At 37.5% G+C, this 16,544-nt stretch overlaps 2 protein-coding genes across 3 annotated transcripts in view; one reads left to right on the plus strand and one right to left on the minus strand.

Moving 5' to 3' along the window:
- Positions 1 to 1,926, minus strand: part of LOC111147069 (zinc finger protein 654) — a 79,576-nt gene extending 77,650 nt beyond the window's left edge. Inside the window, exon 1 of one of the 2 annotated variants that reach the window (XM_022502946.1) lies at positions 1,666 to 1,926. In XM_022502946.1, coding sequence (XP_022358654.1) covers positions 1,666 to 1,854 — 189 coding nt within the window. In that variant the 5' untranslated portion in view covers positions 1,855 to 1,926. The remainder of the gene's footprint in view (positions 1 to 1,665) is intronic. The other variant, XM_022502955.1, reaches the window with a different exon arrangement.
- Positions 1,927 to 2,139: 213 nt separating this feature from the next.
- On the plus strand, positions 2,140 to 9,010 carry LOC111150661 (CGG triplet repeat binding protein 1). The gene is given in 3 exon segments (XM_022508171.1): positions 2,140 to 2,358; positions 2,959 to 3,162; positions 5,350 to 9,010. Coding segments are annotated over 2 exon segments (720 nt in total). The 5' UTR covers positions 2,140 to 2,358; positions 2,959 to 2,965; the 3' UTR covers positions 5,873 to 9,010.
- The last annotated feature ends 7,534 nt before the right edge of the window (positions 9,011 to 16,544 follow it).

The following is a 16,544-nucleotide window of genomic DNA, read 5'->3' on the forward strand; positions in this document are numbered from 1 at the left end:
AAATCAAATGTAACCTAATTTTCAGAAATTTTAAATACCATAGATATAAAGTCTACCTGTAACATGGTTTCTACATATAAAATATACAGTTAGGCAATAAATACTGTAAAGACACTGAATCTCTAAATCCAGCGAAAGCCAATACCCCAAAAAAAAAAAAAAAAAAATTCAAGAAAGGCTCTAAATAGAGAACAATGCCAAAGAAAATCGACACACTTTATACGAAGGCAATTTCCACCTTCAAACCAACTTATCTATGAATGTGGGAGAAGGGAGTCAAAAAAAAATTTTTATTTAAGCTAAAATGTTAAAAACTTACCTGAAAATGTCAACTCTGTCCTTTTTCTTTCAATGCTTGTAAAGGCATAAAATCATATTTCAGGAAACACAATGCCCACTTCTTGTTAACTTTATTCCTACTTGTTACCACAATAAAATGAAGCTAAATTCAATTAATATGTAAAAGATTCAAATCCTTTACATATTCACTCATTTAATTACTCTCCCTATTTGGCAGAAGAGGAAACTAAGGCACAAAATGATTAAGTAACTTGCAGGTTACTTAGGTTACAGGGTAACAAAACTAGGAAGTGGTGGAGCCATGATTTGAACCCTCTACATCCAAGATAAACAAATTTAAAAAGGAATGGAGTGTTCAAGGAGTGTTAAAAAAGAATTACAAAACAGTTTGCAAAACAAGAGTGTTGTGAATGAGAACGAAATTTTTAAACTATAAATACATGTAGATGTGAATGTAAATTACACAAATTTTACCCCTAGACAAGTACTTTGTTGCTCTAATATCTGATTACGGTCAAACACTTCTAACTATATCAAATCGTAGTGGCAGACTACCAAGTAAATAATTTACCGTCACCGTCCGGACACTGTATTTTACAGGCTACATAAAATACATTGTAATTTAAAACATGGAAGGGGGTGGTGAGGTAACCCGAGCAATAGTTTAAGGAAAACTACTTTCTCTATCAGTCGTTTATTAGAAAAGGGAGTACGTGTGTCGGGTAACCAGGGTAAGACAAGGTAAGATGACAACCACACAGCCTTAACCCCACCTCCCAAAAAAGTAACACTGGGTCAGCACCTACACCGACTGGAGAACTGGCCCACTGGGATCTCGTGAGGGGATGACAGGAGACCCTAGGAGAGGGGGAGGGGTGGCGATGACAGGAGAGGGGGCGGTAGAGAGATGGCATGCCACCCATCTCCGAAAAAGGGGAGAATACGGGGGGCAAGGGGCGGAGAAGGGAAGGCAGGAAATGTTGCCAGAGATTCCAAATGAGGTGAGAAGGAACAGGGTAGGAAACCCTAGAAGGCGGGACCCTCGGGCAGATAGGGGTCTGTTTGGAGCACAGGAGGCATGTCAGTACACAGCCTTCCTGCCAGCTGACCCTCCTTCCCTCTAGTCCCTCTACCCCTGACAAACTCTCACTTTCTCAGCAACCCTAAACCCGCGGGTCATCCCAGTCCCGCTCCCTGCCCCCCACCCCAAGCCGGATAGGTGGAGAAGGGAGCTTCACTCTCTCTCCTTGTTGGTCTGGGGGAGCGAACACTGGACACAGCCCTGATTCGAGAACGAGAAGGGCAGGAGACGCAAGGAGGCCCAGGACCCGGGTGACAAGTCCGGGCGGCCGACGGGAGCCTCACCTGACAGAAGCGTCGGCAGTAATCCCGACTGCTGATCCCAAAGCCGCCGACACCGCAGCTGCCGCCGCCAGCGCCACCTCTGCCGTCGCCCGCAGCTCTAAACCCAACAGGGCCTGGCGGGGACTCCACAATGGCCACGAGCTCTTCTCCGAGGCGTTCGGCCTCTTGATCGCTCTCTTCCTCCGCCATGAGGCTCTCGCCGCCCAGCGCGTACCAGCCCCTACGCCGCCGCCGCTGTAGCTGCCTAGGCTAACCTCCTCCTCCTCTAGTTCCCTCCCCCTTCCCTCCGCCCCAGCCGGACAGGGGCCTCTCGGCTGGCTCTACTTCCGGCTCCGCCCACCCACGCCCCCAGTTTTCATTGGAGAAGACTAGCCGCCAATCATACACATGCCCACCCTTCCATTCCCATTGGCCAAATCAGCCGTCTGTTTGATAGACTCGCGGTCTGTTGGTCAATGCTGCTCGGCGGTTGCTGGGGACCGCCTACGAGCTTTGCCGTAGGCGGCGCAAGAGGACGGGGCGCGGCGGGGGACACGGCGGCCGCCGCGGGGCTCGATCGGGCAACGGCGACGACGGCGGCGGCGGCGACGGGTCTTCCTCCTTCCTCACCCCCTTGCTCCTTTTTTTCTTCCTCCTCCTTTCCTTTTCGGCCGGGTCTCGTCCACTTCCCCTAACGGCGGCCCCGATCCTACGGTACCGAGGAGCTAGGGAGGCCGAGGGTGGGCCCGGCCGTTGGTGCGGGCTTTGGGCCCGGGGCCTTCCGTCCTGAAGCGGGAGCCGGGGGCGGGGCCGGGGCGCCGTTGTCGGCGGGAGGAAGAGGGAGGAGACGGGAAGCCTGACAGCAGACGCCTCCGCCAGGCGCCTGCCGCCTCCTCCCCTGAGACTGCCGCCAACTCTGCTGTCGAGTTCTCAGGCCCACGGCCCGCAGCTGGGTCTCGGCCCTGCCCAGCTAGCGGGGCAGGGGTTGTGGGGCGCCAGCGTGCTGAGCTTGGCGCGGGAGGAGAGAGTCTAGACGCCGGGAACGTCCCGCGCCCCGCCTTTCCCTCCCCCTCCCGAACCCTGGGGCCTGGGGCGCGCGAGAGGTGCAAAGCGGGGCGGACAACTGAGAAAGGACTGGGTTGAGTGTTGAGGTAAACGTCGGAATCCGGATTTGTTGTGTGGAGTTAACCTAAAGGGAGCGGTTTTAAAGACACCTCAGTGGTGGCTGTGTCGTTCTTATTCGTCTTTTTATCTACCCTTCGTTCCCTCCCCCTCCCCCATTTTTTCTTTCCATTTGTTTTTCATGTTTTACAGTAAAGGCATGACTTCCCGGCACCGCAGGGAAAATAGGGTGCAAGCCCAGAAACTATTTCCCCATCACCACTTGTTGAAAAACTGATTTGAAGGCATCTCCGGGTTTCAACAAACGAAAGTGCCAGGATTTCAAGCGTCTTTGGTTTTGCGCTGGAGACCCTTCACTACTGAGTATCAAGACGAAGAAAACTGGAAACTGATCGGGTAAACACTTAAACTTGAAAACTTCTAAGGTTTATTTCGATCTAGTAAATAATTTGCTGCTTCGTTTTTGGTGACTTATTCCTGCTCTTAACTTTTTAACTTCCTCGTTTAAAATATTTTTACCTTCTGTTGAAAACACTTTTGTTACTCGTGTCTCTGTAAAGTCGAGCATCCTCTACTGGGTAGATATTTGCCTCTGCAGTAACACAGATTTTTGAAAGTTGCAGGACATTGGAATGTATAGGCCTTTGACAGTAGCACAAATGATTGAGCATTTTATGCTTCAGAGAATAATGAACATGTTTATTGTTTTAAAGTTTGAAATCTAAATATTTAAAGAGACGACTTTCACATCGAAAGATTTAGGTATTCTTGGGCACAGATATTTAATGTTTCTCATAACTAGCTTAGAACAAAATAATCATAATTTTGACTGATTTTGCTATAGGAATAAAAAATTCGTACCATTGAATGAAAGTACAAGCATGTGTAGTGTTAATTCATTGCTGACGATTTGGGCGGCAGGAATCATATCTGTCTTGTCTGCAGTTGAAAACCTATGGCCTGGGCGCCTGAGTGGCTCAGTGGGTTAAGCCTCTGCCTTTGCTAAGGTTAGGGTCCTGGGATCGAGTCCCGCATTGGGCTCTCTGCTTGGCAGGGAGCCTGCTTCCTCCTCTCTCTCTCTTTGCCTGCCTCTCTGCCTACTTGTGATCTCTCTCTCCGTCAAATAAATAAATAAAATCTTCAAAAAAAAAAAAGAAGAAAACCTATAGCCTAATACAGTATTTGGCACATGAGAGTCAAGCACTGAACAATTTGTTAATGAAAAGAAAATACAATTGAAATGTATTAAAACCAAACTTTATCATACTTTGCAGAATTTCTGTGAAACATTAAATCTGTCTGAGTTTACATCCACAGGTGTCTTAACACATTGGCAATTTAGAGTTCTTTTGAGAGAGATTTCCTATAACCCAATTATGAATTCTCTAGTTTGGGTTGAGAGAATATTCCATTATTGCTGATTACACTATTAAAGCATTGTTGTTGAGAATGTACTTAGGAATTTTTCTCTGACGTATTTATAGAGAACAGCATTCCATCTTGAATTGTATCAAATTCATTTTAATTCATATATACATGCTAATGTGAGAGCTTAGCCCAAAGGCAAAGCTCCAGAGAACAAATGGTTGTCACTGACAACGTTTGTTGAGTATCTCAAGTTTTCAGTGTCCGTAATGTAACATCATGATTTTGGCAAAGATCATAGAAATTTGTTATTAGGGTAAATTGAGAAATTATTAAGCTGCTTCTGAGTTAAATACTTGGAAAAATAGTAAACATAATCATTTACTTATTCCAACAAATTGTGATTGAGCACCTATCATATATACTAGGCACTGTGTTAACTTCTTAGATTTGTTCTAATTTGCTAGTTAATAAATGAAATAAATAATTAACAAATGTATTGGTCTTTGATGGAAAAAAGGGGAAAAGTTAGAAAAAGCACTTTGCATATGTTGATTATCATGCTTTAGAAAACTTAGTGGAGGCATACATACATAAAAAAAAATGACTGACTTTGAACTCTATACCTTGGCTTTAACATTTAATGTCATTGTTGCTGCCTTTTAATTGCAGTTGGTCTGTGTTCTTTTTCAGTTTTTGCTTTTTTTCTTCTCAGAACAGATCTTCATATAGAATTAGGCCAGTTTAGTGGCCCACCTGTTTGAACTAACTTTGTACCCAGTTGCGTATAATTGTGTTCCTAAAATCAGTTGCCCTAGAACTGTGAAGGTAAAATCTTTTAAATTTCAATATACATCTAAATTGATGAGAATAATATAATTAATACCCTAAATATTGACATCAGATTAGGTTTTCCTAAAAGAGAGTGACATTGGAGTTAGTTGGAATTCATTTTTCATAGTTCTAATTTATTTGAATTTCATCAAATTCAAGGAATGGACCTAGTTGTTACTAGTAACTAGTTACTGGTACTAATACCTAGTACCTTACATATTTCAGGTAAGTTAAGACTTAATGGACAAACAAAATTTGAATTAAGTTTTCTGATGTCTTTAAGTCTTGAAATGTTTATACCTGTTTGGTTTTTTTTTTTTTTTTAATTACTTCCCAAATGAACTGTTGTTGTAACACTTACTTTTGTTTCTCTTGTCTTGAAAGAACCTTATTCAGAGTCAGAATGGAAAGATTTGTAGTGACAGCACCACCTGCCCGAAACCGTTCTAAGACTGCTTTGTATGTGACTCCCCTGGATCGAGTCACTGAGTTTGGAGGTGAGCTGCACGAAGATGGAGGAAAACTCTTCTGCACTTCTTGCAATGTGGTTCTGAATCATGTTCGCAAGTCTGCCATTAGTGACCACCTTAAGTCAAAGACTCACACCAAGAGGAAGGCAGAATTTGAAGAGCAGAATGTAAGAAAGAAGCAGAGGCCCCTAACTGCATCCCTTCAGTGCAACAGTACTGCGCAAACAGAGAAAGTCAGTGTTATCCAGGACTTTGTGAAAATGTGCCTGGAAGCCAACATCCCACTTGAGAAGGCTGATCACCCAGCAGTCCGTGCTTTCCTGTCTCGCCACGTAAAGAATGGAGGCTCCATACCTAAGTCAGACCAGCTAAGGAGAGCATATCTGCCTGATGGATATGAGAATGAGAATCAACTCCTCAACTCACAAGATTGTTGACAAGGAGGTTACCACCATTGTGATCAAGATAAATGTGGAGTATTAAAGTTATGTGTTGATTGTGTGGTTCATTTTTATATTTATTTCATTTAAAATCATGTGATGCAGAATAGTTTTGCAATGTGTATATAGTTGCAGGCAAAAAAAAAAAGACAAAAAAAACAAAAAACAAAAAAAAAAGAAAAAAAAAACCTCACTGCAAAACTTGTTAATTTTAGTCACCAATGGTGTAAAGCAAAACTTAGGGTTTAGAGTGTGCTAGGATACCTGAAACCTGATGGTTATCTTTAAAATTGATGGTTTTTCTCCTGAAATGTTTGTGCATGGAAGAACTGCCCTGCTTTTTTACCCTGTTGCCATATATGATTATTCCTTGTGAGATTACTTAATTACTTGGATTGAACACTAGCCTAGGAAATTGAAGCTGCTGCCAGGCAACACCACTCACAGTAACTTAAAGGAATTATTTCTGATTAGAGGATCCTCTTCAAAAAGGAAGGGATGGTGGGAAACTGTTCTTATATCTTCAGATCCCTTGAAGAAATGACTGTCTTTATTTCAAACTATGCGTGTATATGATGTAGTTACCTATCTATCCTTCAGTTCCTCACTGTCTTTTTTCACCTTTTTTAAGGGTTATTGTATTTAGTAGCAGCTTCAAGTGACCAAAAGACTAAAATCTTTCAATGTCAGTGCCAAAAGCCCTGGGGAATTTTGCAGTGACATGATTTTAGTCTCTTACTATAAACAAATTTTGAACCATAACTTTTCAAGCATCCTCTTGAATTTGCAAGCTTTTTTTTTTAATGTCTTGATGTTAAAAGATTTCAAGATTGGCATTTTAATTTAAACAGACATTTTATGATTGAGTTTCCTGTTTTTACAGAAAACTAGTAATTATTTTTTGGCTGACAGATCAGATAATAAGGAAATTACTTTCTATACATTAATTTTTTCATATGATTTATAAGACTTTAGGTAAATAGACTAGAAATAAGTTTACTTGTTTTCACTTTTATGTGCTTTGCCTCTGGTGGTACAAGGTTTTTAAACATGGATGGTAAACAATTGTCTAGAAAGACTGGCAAGATTTTTGTAGTGGAGATCTGGCAGTATCCTGCATAACTGTTTGGGTGAGGAAATAATCAGTTCTGTTAAAGGTCAACCATGTTCAGGAAATGATCTCTGTGTGAACCTCACTGTCCTGTAAGGTCATCAAAGTAGCTTAGCCCAGTTATGTCCTCTCCATTGGAGACCCAAATTCTATTTTTAAAAACTAAACAGCTGAAGACGTGGACTAGAGCTTTAAAAAAGAATCTTAAATTCCTTGAAAACATTCAAGTTTAAAATACTTATAAAATGTATTTCTATTACAAAGCAGTGACATGAATGCCCTATGTGACTTGGAATTTTCTTTGAGGTCATTTTACCACAAATCTTCAATAAAAAAAAAAAAGCCAAAGTGAGTAAGAAAAGGTTATATTTTTTAGAAACAGCTTCCCATGTCTCTTTCTTTTACAGACTTTTAAGTTCCTAGTTCAGGTTGTTAAAATGCCCATCTGATTTTTAGATTTTTATGTGGGTTTTGTTGTTTTTATTTTAAAATAAGCCTGCCACCAAAAAGAAAAAAAAATTGCTTGTCAAAATTTGAACTACGAGTTTTTCCACATGTTTAGTTATGTAAAGTAGCACAATAAATGCCTGGAGTAGTGCTGTCATTGCTAAAGCACATATATGAGACCAGCAGCAAAACATAACCAAAATGTACTTTGCTTTTACTTCCCCTAGTAAAGAATTTGCAGGCAACCATGTTTAATTTGAATTATCTAAGATGGTAGAAGATCTACGAAGCTAGGAAAATAATTGAGTTTTATAGCATTTTTCAGAATACAAAAATAAGGTTAGATATACAATCATTCTAATTTTTCAAAATTCGATGTGATTCAGACTGCTCCCTATTTCAATATTAATTTGCACTAACAACAAACACCTAGTGGCAGAACAGTTCTGAGTAGTCCTAACCAGTAAACTGGATGATGTTGCACAAGAAAAGGAAAAAATTCACTTTGAGTTTCTAGTAGTTATTACTGATTTGATGATCATTTAGGTCCCATATGTCTTAATGTATTTCTCCAGGCTCCTAACTATTCCCACATATACTTTATCTAGGGGCATAATCCATCCTCCTGTTAGGATTATATCATGTCCTTAGAAGCATTTCCATCCTGTTGTGGAGGTTTAATATGTTTGTTTACTGATTATGAAACTTTTTGTTCCCTGAAACTGGTTAACTTTGTCTCATAGTTAAATAGATAAGGCAGAATGATTGTTTTAGCCCGCTCAAACTGGTACAAATCTGTGAAACCATGGTTGGCATATGTTGGATAAAAAATGAAAATGTCTAAGTCATATGCTGCTGTGGAGTTGTAGTGGACGTGTGTACAGAAACTTTCGATCTTAACTATATAGTGTTAGTGTGATGCTATACTATTGGAAAAATAGCAATTTTTTCTATTTTATAAGTTGTATGCATAAACATAAGGTTTGTAATGTTTCATTTATAAACTGCCTTCTTCAACACATGCTTACCTGTTAATAGTGTTTTCTTGAAGTATGGTAGTATGTCTTCCAGAATTTCACTATATGCTTACAGTAAATAGTTAACTAGCTTGTTGAAATGTTAAATTCCTTGTTTTGTTTTGTTTTGTTTAATAATGTGGGGCATATAGCAAGCCTGAAGGACATTATAATCATTTCTTACAGGGTGAAAATTTAGAAAGATTGTGTATGAGAGCCTAAATAGTTATTTTATTCATTATCATCTTTAAGACTTTTTTTTTTTTAAACAAATGCTACTTCCAGTTAATGCATTTGGCCCTACTGAATTTTGGGGGACCAGAAAACTTTAAAGAAAAAGCTCTGCATCTTAAAATTGTAACCAATGAAGTATCGGCTTGGGATTGTTCTGAAGTATTCATTGCTTAAAAACTATTGTAACAGTTGGCAAGATCTCCAAGCAGAAAGTTCCATGTTAAAACTTTTGCCTGAAAGAATTTGTATGTGAATGTTAATGGAAAACACATTTAAACAAAATAAAATTTAAAGTGGCCCAAAACGAAAGCCACAAACATTTCGTCATTTGGTGCTTAGTCTTTGTGAGGACTCTCTGTGGTTTGACTTGCCCCAACTGCCTTTAAATGAGTACTGATCACCTTAAAACATATTCGTTAAATAGAAGATCCATCCTATAATTTCACTGAAAATCTTAAATTGCTGTAGTTTCTGGTCAGCACTGATTAACTTGTGAATAGTGAAGTAGCTGCCCTAAACCATTTATCTCAATCCATACTATCCTAGACTTCAAAGGTAAATAGAACTCTTACCTAGTGGTATTCTACTTGTATCCAGAACACTGTATTCATTAAAATTTTACTATGTTTATTTTTGTATTCCCGTGCTTACCTTTTTTTTTTTTTGCTCACGCATGTATCCTTAGTATAAATGTGTCACTTTTAAAGTTTTGTCTCTGTGACTTTCAGAAATAAATTTCAAAAAGAAATTGTTTAAAGTTTTTGAAAGTACATTTTGTGAGTCAGTAACATTTGTATTTTTTTTAATTATGTAATCTCTGCACCCAACATGGGGCTCAAACTCATGACCCCAAGATCAAGAGTCACATGCTCTACCAACTGAGCCAGCCAAACGTCCTATATTTTATTTTTAAAGTAACATGTTTTGTAGTTCCAAAATATCAATAGAATTTCACTAATTGAGTTTCATTTTTCTACTATTTATATCTCTATAGGATTGTTAGCCCTTATGGCCAATGTAAAAGCATATATTTTGTCAAATCAGATACACATTATGGCTACAAATAGCTCTTTTCCTTAAAAACTACATAGGTGATATAGTTAAATTGACCTAATAAATGCTTTTAATTGGAAACATTTTAATTTTCTACTTCTAGAAATATTTATGAAAGACCAGGGCCTAATTTGTACTTTGTATGTTTTATTGGGTTTTTCAAAGATTTGCTATATACTTATTCACTACTGGGGGTGAAAAAAATGCAAAGAAGTTGAAAATTGTCTTGCCTTTTAGTTTTATATAGTTTTGAGGGCACATACTTCTATTCACTTCTGTCTGACAAAAAATTAATGAATTTATAAAGTATTTAACTATAATTCCTGGGATCAAAATAGTAGAAGGGACCTTAAAAAAATCAGTCAATACTTCTGCTTACAGTTTAATAAAGAAACCATCAAAGGTCTATCTTTTCCTAAAGAATCTCATCAAAACTTTTATTAAGTGTAAACAAATTGAATATATGTTCCTCTGGGTCTCTTAACAGTTCCTATTTTTTTCTGTCTATGTGTAAGTCGAGTTGTATTATGTACCTGTAATACAGTATGTCGTGACGAAAAGATGCTCCTGGGATCGGAGTAAACAACCTAGCCCTGTGAAAGCTAAAACTAGAATGGTAGAAAAGGACTACTTGTGATCTGACGCATTTGATAATGCAGGGCATGATTTCCATCTGACTACTTCTCAATATGTTACTTGATTTCAATTGTTTTATATGCATACTCTGTACAGTGAATGTCTCTTACCTCTCTTCATTTAAATGTTGGAAACAGATCATTTAAAAGCCCATGTCCTTAAGTTCTTAGTTTAAGTTGCATAATATGCAATCAACTAGTTTAATTGAGTCCCTCCCTATCCTATACCAATTCTACCCTCACTACTGGGGACACATCAAAGAAAATAAATTTATGCCTTCAAGGAGCATACATTCTAGTGATAATACAGTCTCATAATTCATTGTCATTAACACTGTGATGGGGTGGAGGGGGACACATTGTTCTGTTCTCTAAGCAGCTCCGTTAAGCATTTGTCATAAGACTAGTTAGCCAAACCGTTATCACTGGTTTGTTTTGATTCTCAAAGTCTTATTTTGTACAAGAAGAGCAGTAAAAATTGAAAATTTGTGGACTAAATGGTCTGCATATCCTTTGAAAATCTGGTAGTTTTTGCAATCCATACAATTGAAAATATGTAATACATATTTTCAGATTAAAATCTATTAAGCAATGGAATTAACCAATTTAAATACCTGTAAAATACAAAACTGCCACACATTTTAATGCAATATGTGTGGGAAATCAAGAGCTCCATTGAATACTGGTATCGATACTCAAAGGTGTACCTAACCACATATTAACAAATAATAATCATAATCCAGTCCCTTCAGCTGGTATGTATATTAGATGACAGATTCTCCAAACTTTTCTTTTTAAGCATCATATGAATCAATGTGTAATGGAAGATACTATTTTTATATTCGTTTTTCCTCTCTGAATTTTTTCTTACATTGTTCATGTACCGATTCAATGATAATAATAATTGAAGGAATTCTTTTTGATCTAGCAAATTCCACTTTTATGAATATATCCTATGGAACAAATAGCTGATATGTAAAGATATATGAAAAGGAAGTTCATTTTAATATTATAATAGTAACAAATGCAAATACTATGAATGTCCAGCAAGAGGGGAAAAAAATCGTGATATATCTATTTACAGAGCTATTCAAGTGATATAAAAGTATGGATCAGAAGAGATATCTATAATATTAACTAAGTAAAAAGAATTATAAAGTGTACTTTTTCACTTTTGAGAAAAAAAACACTGCTGTAGAAGTGCACTATATATGAGTTGGTCAGCACCCACCATATGCCAAGATTACTGACATGGTGATACTGAACCCAGTGAGAGAGAATACTTGCTTTTTGTACATCCTTGTGTATTGACTGACTTACAACAAGCAAAGTTATCTTTGTCACACACTTACATGTGTGTAGAAATATGAAGTGAACTGTTATTGAAGCCTGCAAACACAATAGTTATATCCAACTCTAAAGAATAGCAATATGGGCACCTGGGTGGCTCAGTGGGTTGAGGCCTCTGCCTTTGGCTGGGGTCATGGTCTGGGGGTCCTGGGATCAAGCCCCGTTGTGTCAGGCTCTCTGCTCAGCGGGGAGCCTGCTTCCCTTTCTCTTTCTCTGCCTGCCTCTCTGCCTGCTTGTGATCTCTTGTCTGTTGAATAAATAAATAAAATATTTTTAAAAAAAAGAATAGCAATATCACATGATTCATCTACATTACTAATGAAAATATTGAAAAAATATTTTAAAACATCTTATTTTTGTTCAATTCTTTAAAATATACTGTCATAAAATTTTGTTGCATATTTACAAAGTTAAGTCATCTTTCTTTTTCCCAAGTTATTCATTACTAGGTATGTTCTGGGGGAGTTAATTTCAAAGCTACAACTCTAATATCCCTGTATTTTTCTTTTATAAATAGCCTAAACTTTCTAGTTGTTCACAAAAGTTCTATACATTACTCCACTGTGTTTCAATAATGCCTATAATAAACATAAATTTAATCACTGCTAAAACCCCATCAATGTGTTTCAAAATCTGTCAGTTAATGGGAATAAGAGGAGTGTCATAATATATCATCAGGTAGTTCTTCATAACTTATAATGTCTGTGAAACGCTTTTTCTATTTCAGAAAACCAGCACTAAATCAGGATTGAAACTCTATTTCTGGTAATTGTTTGTCATTTATCTCTATTCCTCTTCATGAATATAGTTATTCTGGAATTCACAGTCTTTGGAAAACTCTAACAGCGCATTGCCTAGCATCCCCTTGCTTATTGGCGCAATAGTGATTTCTTTACTATTCAGTATCACAGTTGCATAGAACAATCAAGGTGCAATCTTTCCCTATACCAATGGCCATCTGTTCTTAATCTTTCTGTCTTAGCAGATTTCCTTCTTTCTTCTCTAATGCTTCTTCATCTCTTCCTCTTGTAGATTCTTAATGCAGCATCTTTGGCTAACACAAAATATTATCAACTCACTGACATCACAAGAGTCACAAGTAGGAAATTCATGTCTACAATTCATGTAGTTATTAATCCACACTTTTTAGGTATCCCCATAAAATGCAGCAGATTTTTGTAATTCAAATTGCAAATACTGGGGTGCCTGGCTGGCTCACTCAATAGAGCATGTGACTCTTGATCTCAGGGTCATGAGTAGAAGCCCCACGTTGGGTGAAGATTATAAATAAATAAACTTTAAAAAATGGTTAAAATGGTAAATTAAAAAAAAAAGCATATACTGCCAAAATGCTGTAACCAGTATCCTCATAGAGTTGTACATAAACATGACTAGATTCTATATTTCTATAGGTTTTACAATAAAATTCCCTGCCTTTGCAATTAACTTTAAACTCATTAGGTGTATGTAAATGTGCCCATCACGTTGACTTTTGTGTTTGTTAACTTGTATCAACAATGAAGCTAATAATATAAATATCTGATGAATCTAATTGTTTTTTTGGGGCTGTAGGTAGAGTACCAAACATCATACCACATCTGGGAAAGACATGAATATGTTTTCAAATTATAATCAGCATATTTTGGTATATTCTTTGCTTCTGTATTGTTCTTTTAAAATTTGTTATCTTCTTCAAAATAACACATACATATAGATTTAAAAATCCAATAATGTATGTGATTTATAATCAGTATCCCTGCCTCACCCTCTCACCCTTTCCTATTCTTCAATTCTCCCATCACCTACCTTGAACTCTTTTACCTATTTCTTCTTCTACTTTCAGTATAATATGCTTATGCTACAATTTTGATTTATCAATTTTAGACATGGTTTTTAAAAATGAACATTTTGTTGTTTTCCACTATAATCATTCCACACTTTCTCTCACCATAAGATTTTTATGTAGCTAAAATTAACAAAAAATGTTTCTATTTTTATAGGCCATGTAAATGACTGTTCACCACTGAACTGAATAGTGTACTGTGAGTATTTCCTTTCTCAAACAATTTTTTTAAATTTTTATTTATTTGACAGAGAGAGAGGCAGCGAGAGATGGAATACAAGCTGGGTAGTGGGAGAGAGAGAAGCAGGCTTCCTGCTGTGCAGGGAGCCTGATGCGGGGCTCGATCCCTGGACCCTGAGATCATGACCTGAGCCAAAGGCAGAGGCTCAACAACTGAGCCACCCAGGCGCCCAAACAATTTTTTTATTTGTAAGAATTTTTATCATTTTATATCATTTTTTCTTTTGCTTATGTTCCCTTTTTTCTCAAATGCACCAAGAGATATGGCAAATACCTATATACCTATTTATAGCAGATAACTTTATAATGTAAAAATATGTCAACTAAACTATTAATCCTATTTATTTTCCCAGAGACCTTTCTTCTCAGCCTTTTTCCCCCTGCTCAAATTTGAATCTGCTTTTTTTTTCTTTTTTTTTCTTAGTTCAAAAACAGTGGTCATCCTGAGATGTCTCTGCTTTGCTGCTTGTCTGGCTAGATTCTTCCTTTCTTGCAGTTCACAATCTATGCTTTGCACAATCCATTACTTGGTTTAAGCATGATGATCCAAAAGCTTCTCAAGAAAGAATGTATAGAAGATTTATTTCTTGATATGTTGTGTAACTACAAATAACTTCAATATTGCCTCACAATTAAAATTTTGGCTAAGAAGATTGAAAATAATTTTCTTTGATATTTGAAGTCATTGGTTCATTGTCTTTTATCTTCTGTTGCTATATTAATAAGTCTAGAGCTTTTTTCAAACTTGTTTCTTAGTTTATAAGTTGGTTTTATGTTATTTTTAGATTGTAAATACTTATTTCCAGAAAAGCAGTAAGGAGACATCCTGGGATGACTACTGTTTTGGACCTAGAGAAACACAGGTTGAAAGTGGAGCAAGAGGAAGAAGGGTTGAGAAGGAAGGTCTCCAGGGAAATAAATGGAACATACATATATTATATTTCACATATAAATCATGTATATATATTTTCATATATTCATATGTGTTTCATTTTATATTTCATATTATATTTATATTGTTTCTTTGATAATCTACTCTTCTTCATTTATTCTACCCTGCTTTTGATTTCTAAGACCTCTTTCCTTTTTTGTAAACATTCACTTTTCATCGCATCCCATTATAAATTTATGATTAGAGGGGCTCCTCCTAGCTGGTTCAGTTGGTAGAGCATATGACTCTTGATCTTGGAGTTAGGCATTTGAATCTCAGATTAGGGGTAGAGTTTATTTAAAAAAAGAAAAAAGAAATTTATGATATAATTAATTTCTTAATTATAATTTTTTAAAAAGCTTTCCTCTGATCGTGCATTTTGTCTCTTTCCTCCAGGCCTTTCTGTTACTGACTGTTTCAATCTGTCTCTTCCTTATTGGAAACATTATTTAGGTATCCAGTGATTCCAGGATGCTCATTCATATTTAAGAACTAAAGAGCTGATTGCAATCTCTGTATGCGTGGGTGAGACTTGACAACAGGTAGAATAATCAGAAGCAAAACAGTCTTTGTAGAATTCCAAATGTCTGTTTCTTAAAATCTTTTATCTAGATGGTTTTAATTTTTTCAAACACACAGGGAGAGAGGTGACAAAGATGTGTATAGAATACCCAATTATTGGGATTCTGAGAATAGGATGAGTAAGGGAACTATTATGGATTGAATTATGTACCCCCAAATTCAAATGTTGAAGTCTAAACCCCCAGTATCTCAGAATGTGACCTTATTTGGAAATAGGATCACTGCAGATGTAGCTCCTTAAGATAAGGTCATACTAGAATAAAATGTACCCCAATTCAACATAACAGTCCCTTGTGAAAAGGGGAAATTTGAATATAGACATGCCCTCACAGGAAGAATGCCACATGAAAATAAAGACAGAGATTGGAGTGATGCAGCAGAAACCAAGGAACATCAAAGATCACCAGCAAACCATCAGAGGCTAGGAGAGAGAGGAACAGATTCTCCCTCACAGCACTCAGATGGACCAATCCTGCCTCCATTTTGATTCTTGGACTTTTAGCCTATAGAGCTGGGAGACAATACATTTCTGCTATTTAAGCCACTGACTTGTGGTTTGTGGTACTTCATTACAGCATCACAAGGAAACCAATACAAGAGTTTATGGTTCAATATGTAATAATTCTTTTAATCCAATGTTGTTAGCCCCTTGCCTCACTACTACCCTCTATTTGACTGGCTTTCCTAAATCTAGAGTTTCTTAGGCTCACATTTTCCAGAGAATAACCTTCTGGTCCTTTGATTGGTGAGGGGGTGGAGATGTGTGTGTGGGGAAATGGTTACCTACATGTGTGGTCTAGGAAAGTGGGCCGGCAGCATGCTTAGTGCCTCATTTCAGCTTGTAAGTGGTGAGCCTCTGAGAGGTTCCACAGAGTGAATGACTTGTGCATGCCCTCTACCCCAGGCAGTCACTTATTACCCACCCAATCACACTCTATCTTTTAAAAGCTGGCATGCATGGGTACATGGGTAGCTCAGTCGGTTAAGAGTCCTTGATTTTGGCTCAGGTCATGATCTCAGGGTTGTGAGATTGAGCTCTATGCTGGGTGTAAAGCCTGCTTAAGATTCTCTCTCTCCCTTTCCCTCTGCCCACCCCCCCACCAAATTCCTCTCCCTTCCTCTCTAAAAAAAAAAAAAAAGTTGGCAAAATTTATCATATAGTATTATGTGTCCTTCTCCATTTCATTTGTTCTTGTGTTTTATACATATGTGTACACACACAAACAC

This window comes from Enhydra lutris, unplaced genomic scaffold (assembly GCF_002288905.1).
Source record: "Enhydra lutris kenyoni isolate GAN:26980312 unplaced genomic scaffold, ASM228890v2 scaffoldscaffold2, whole genome shotgun sequence".
NCBI lineage: Eukaryota > Metazoa > Chordata > Mammalia > Carnivora > Mustelidae > Enhydra > Enhydra lutris.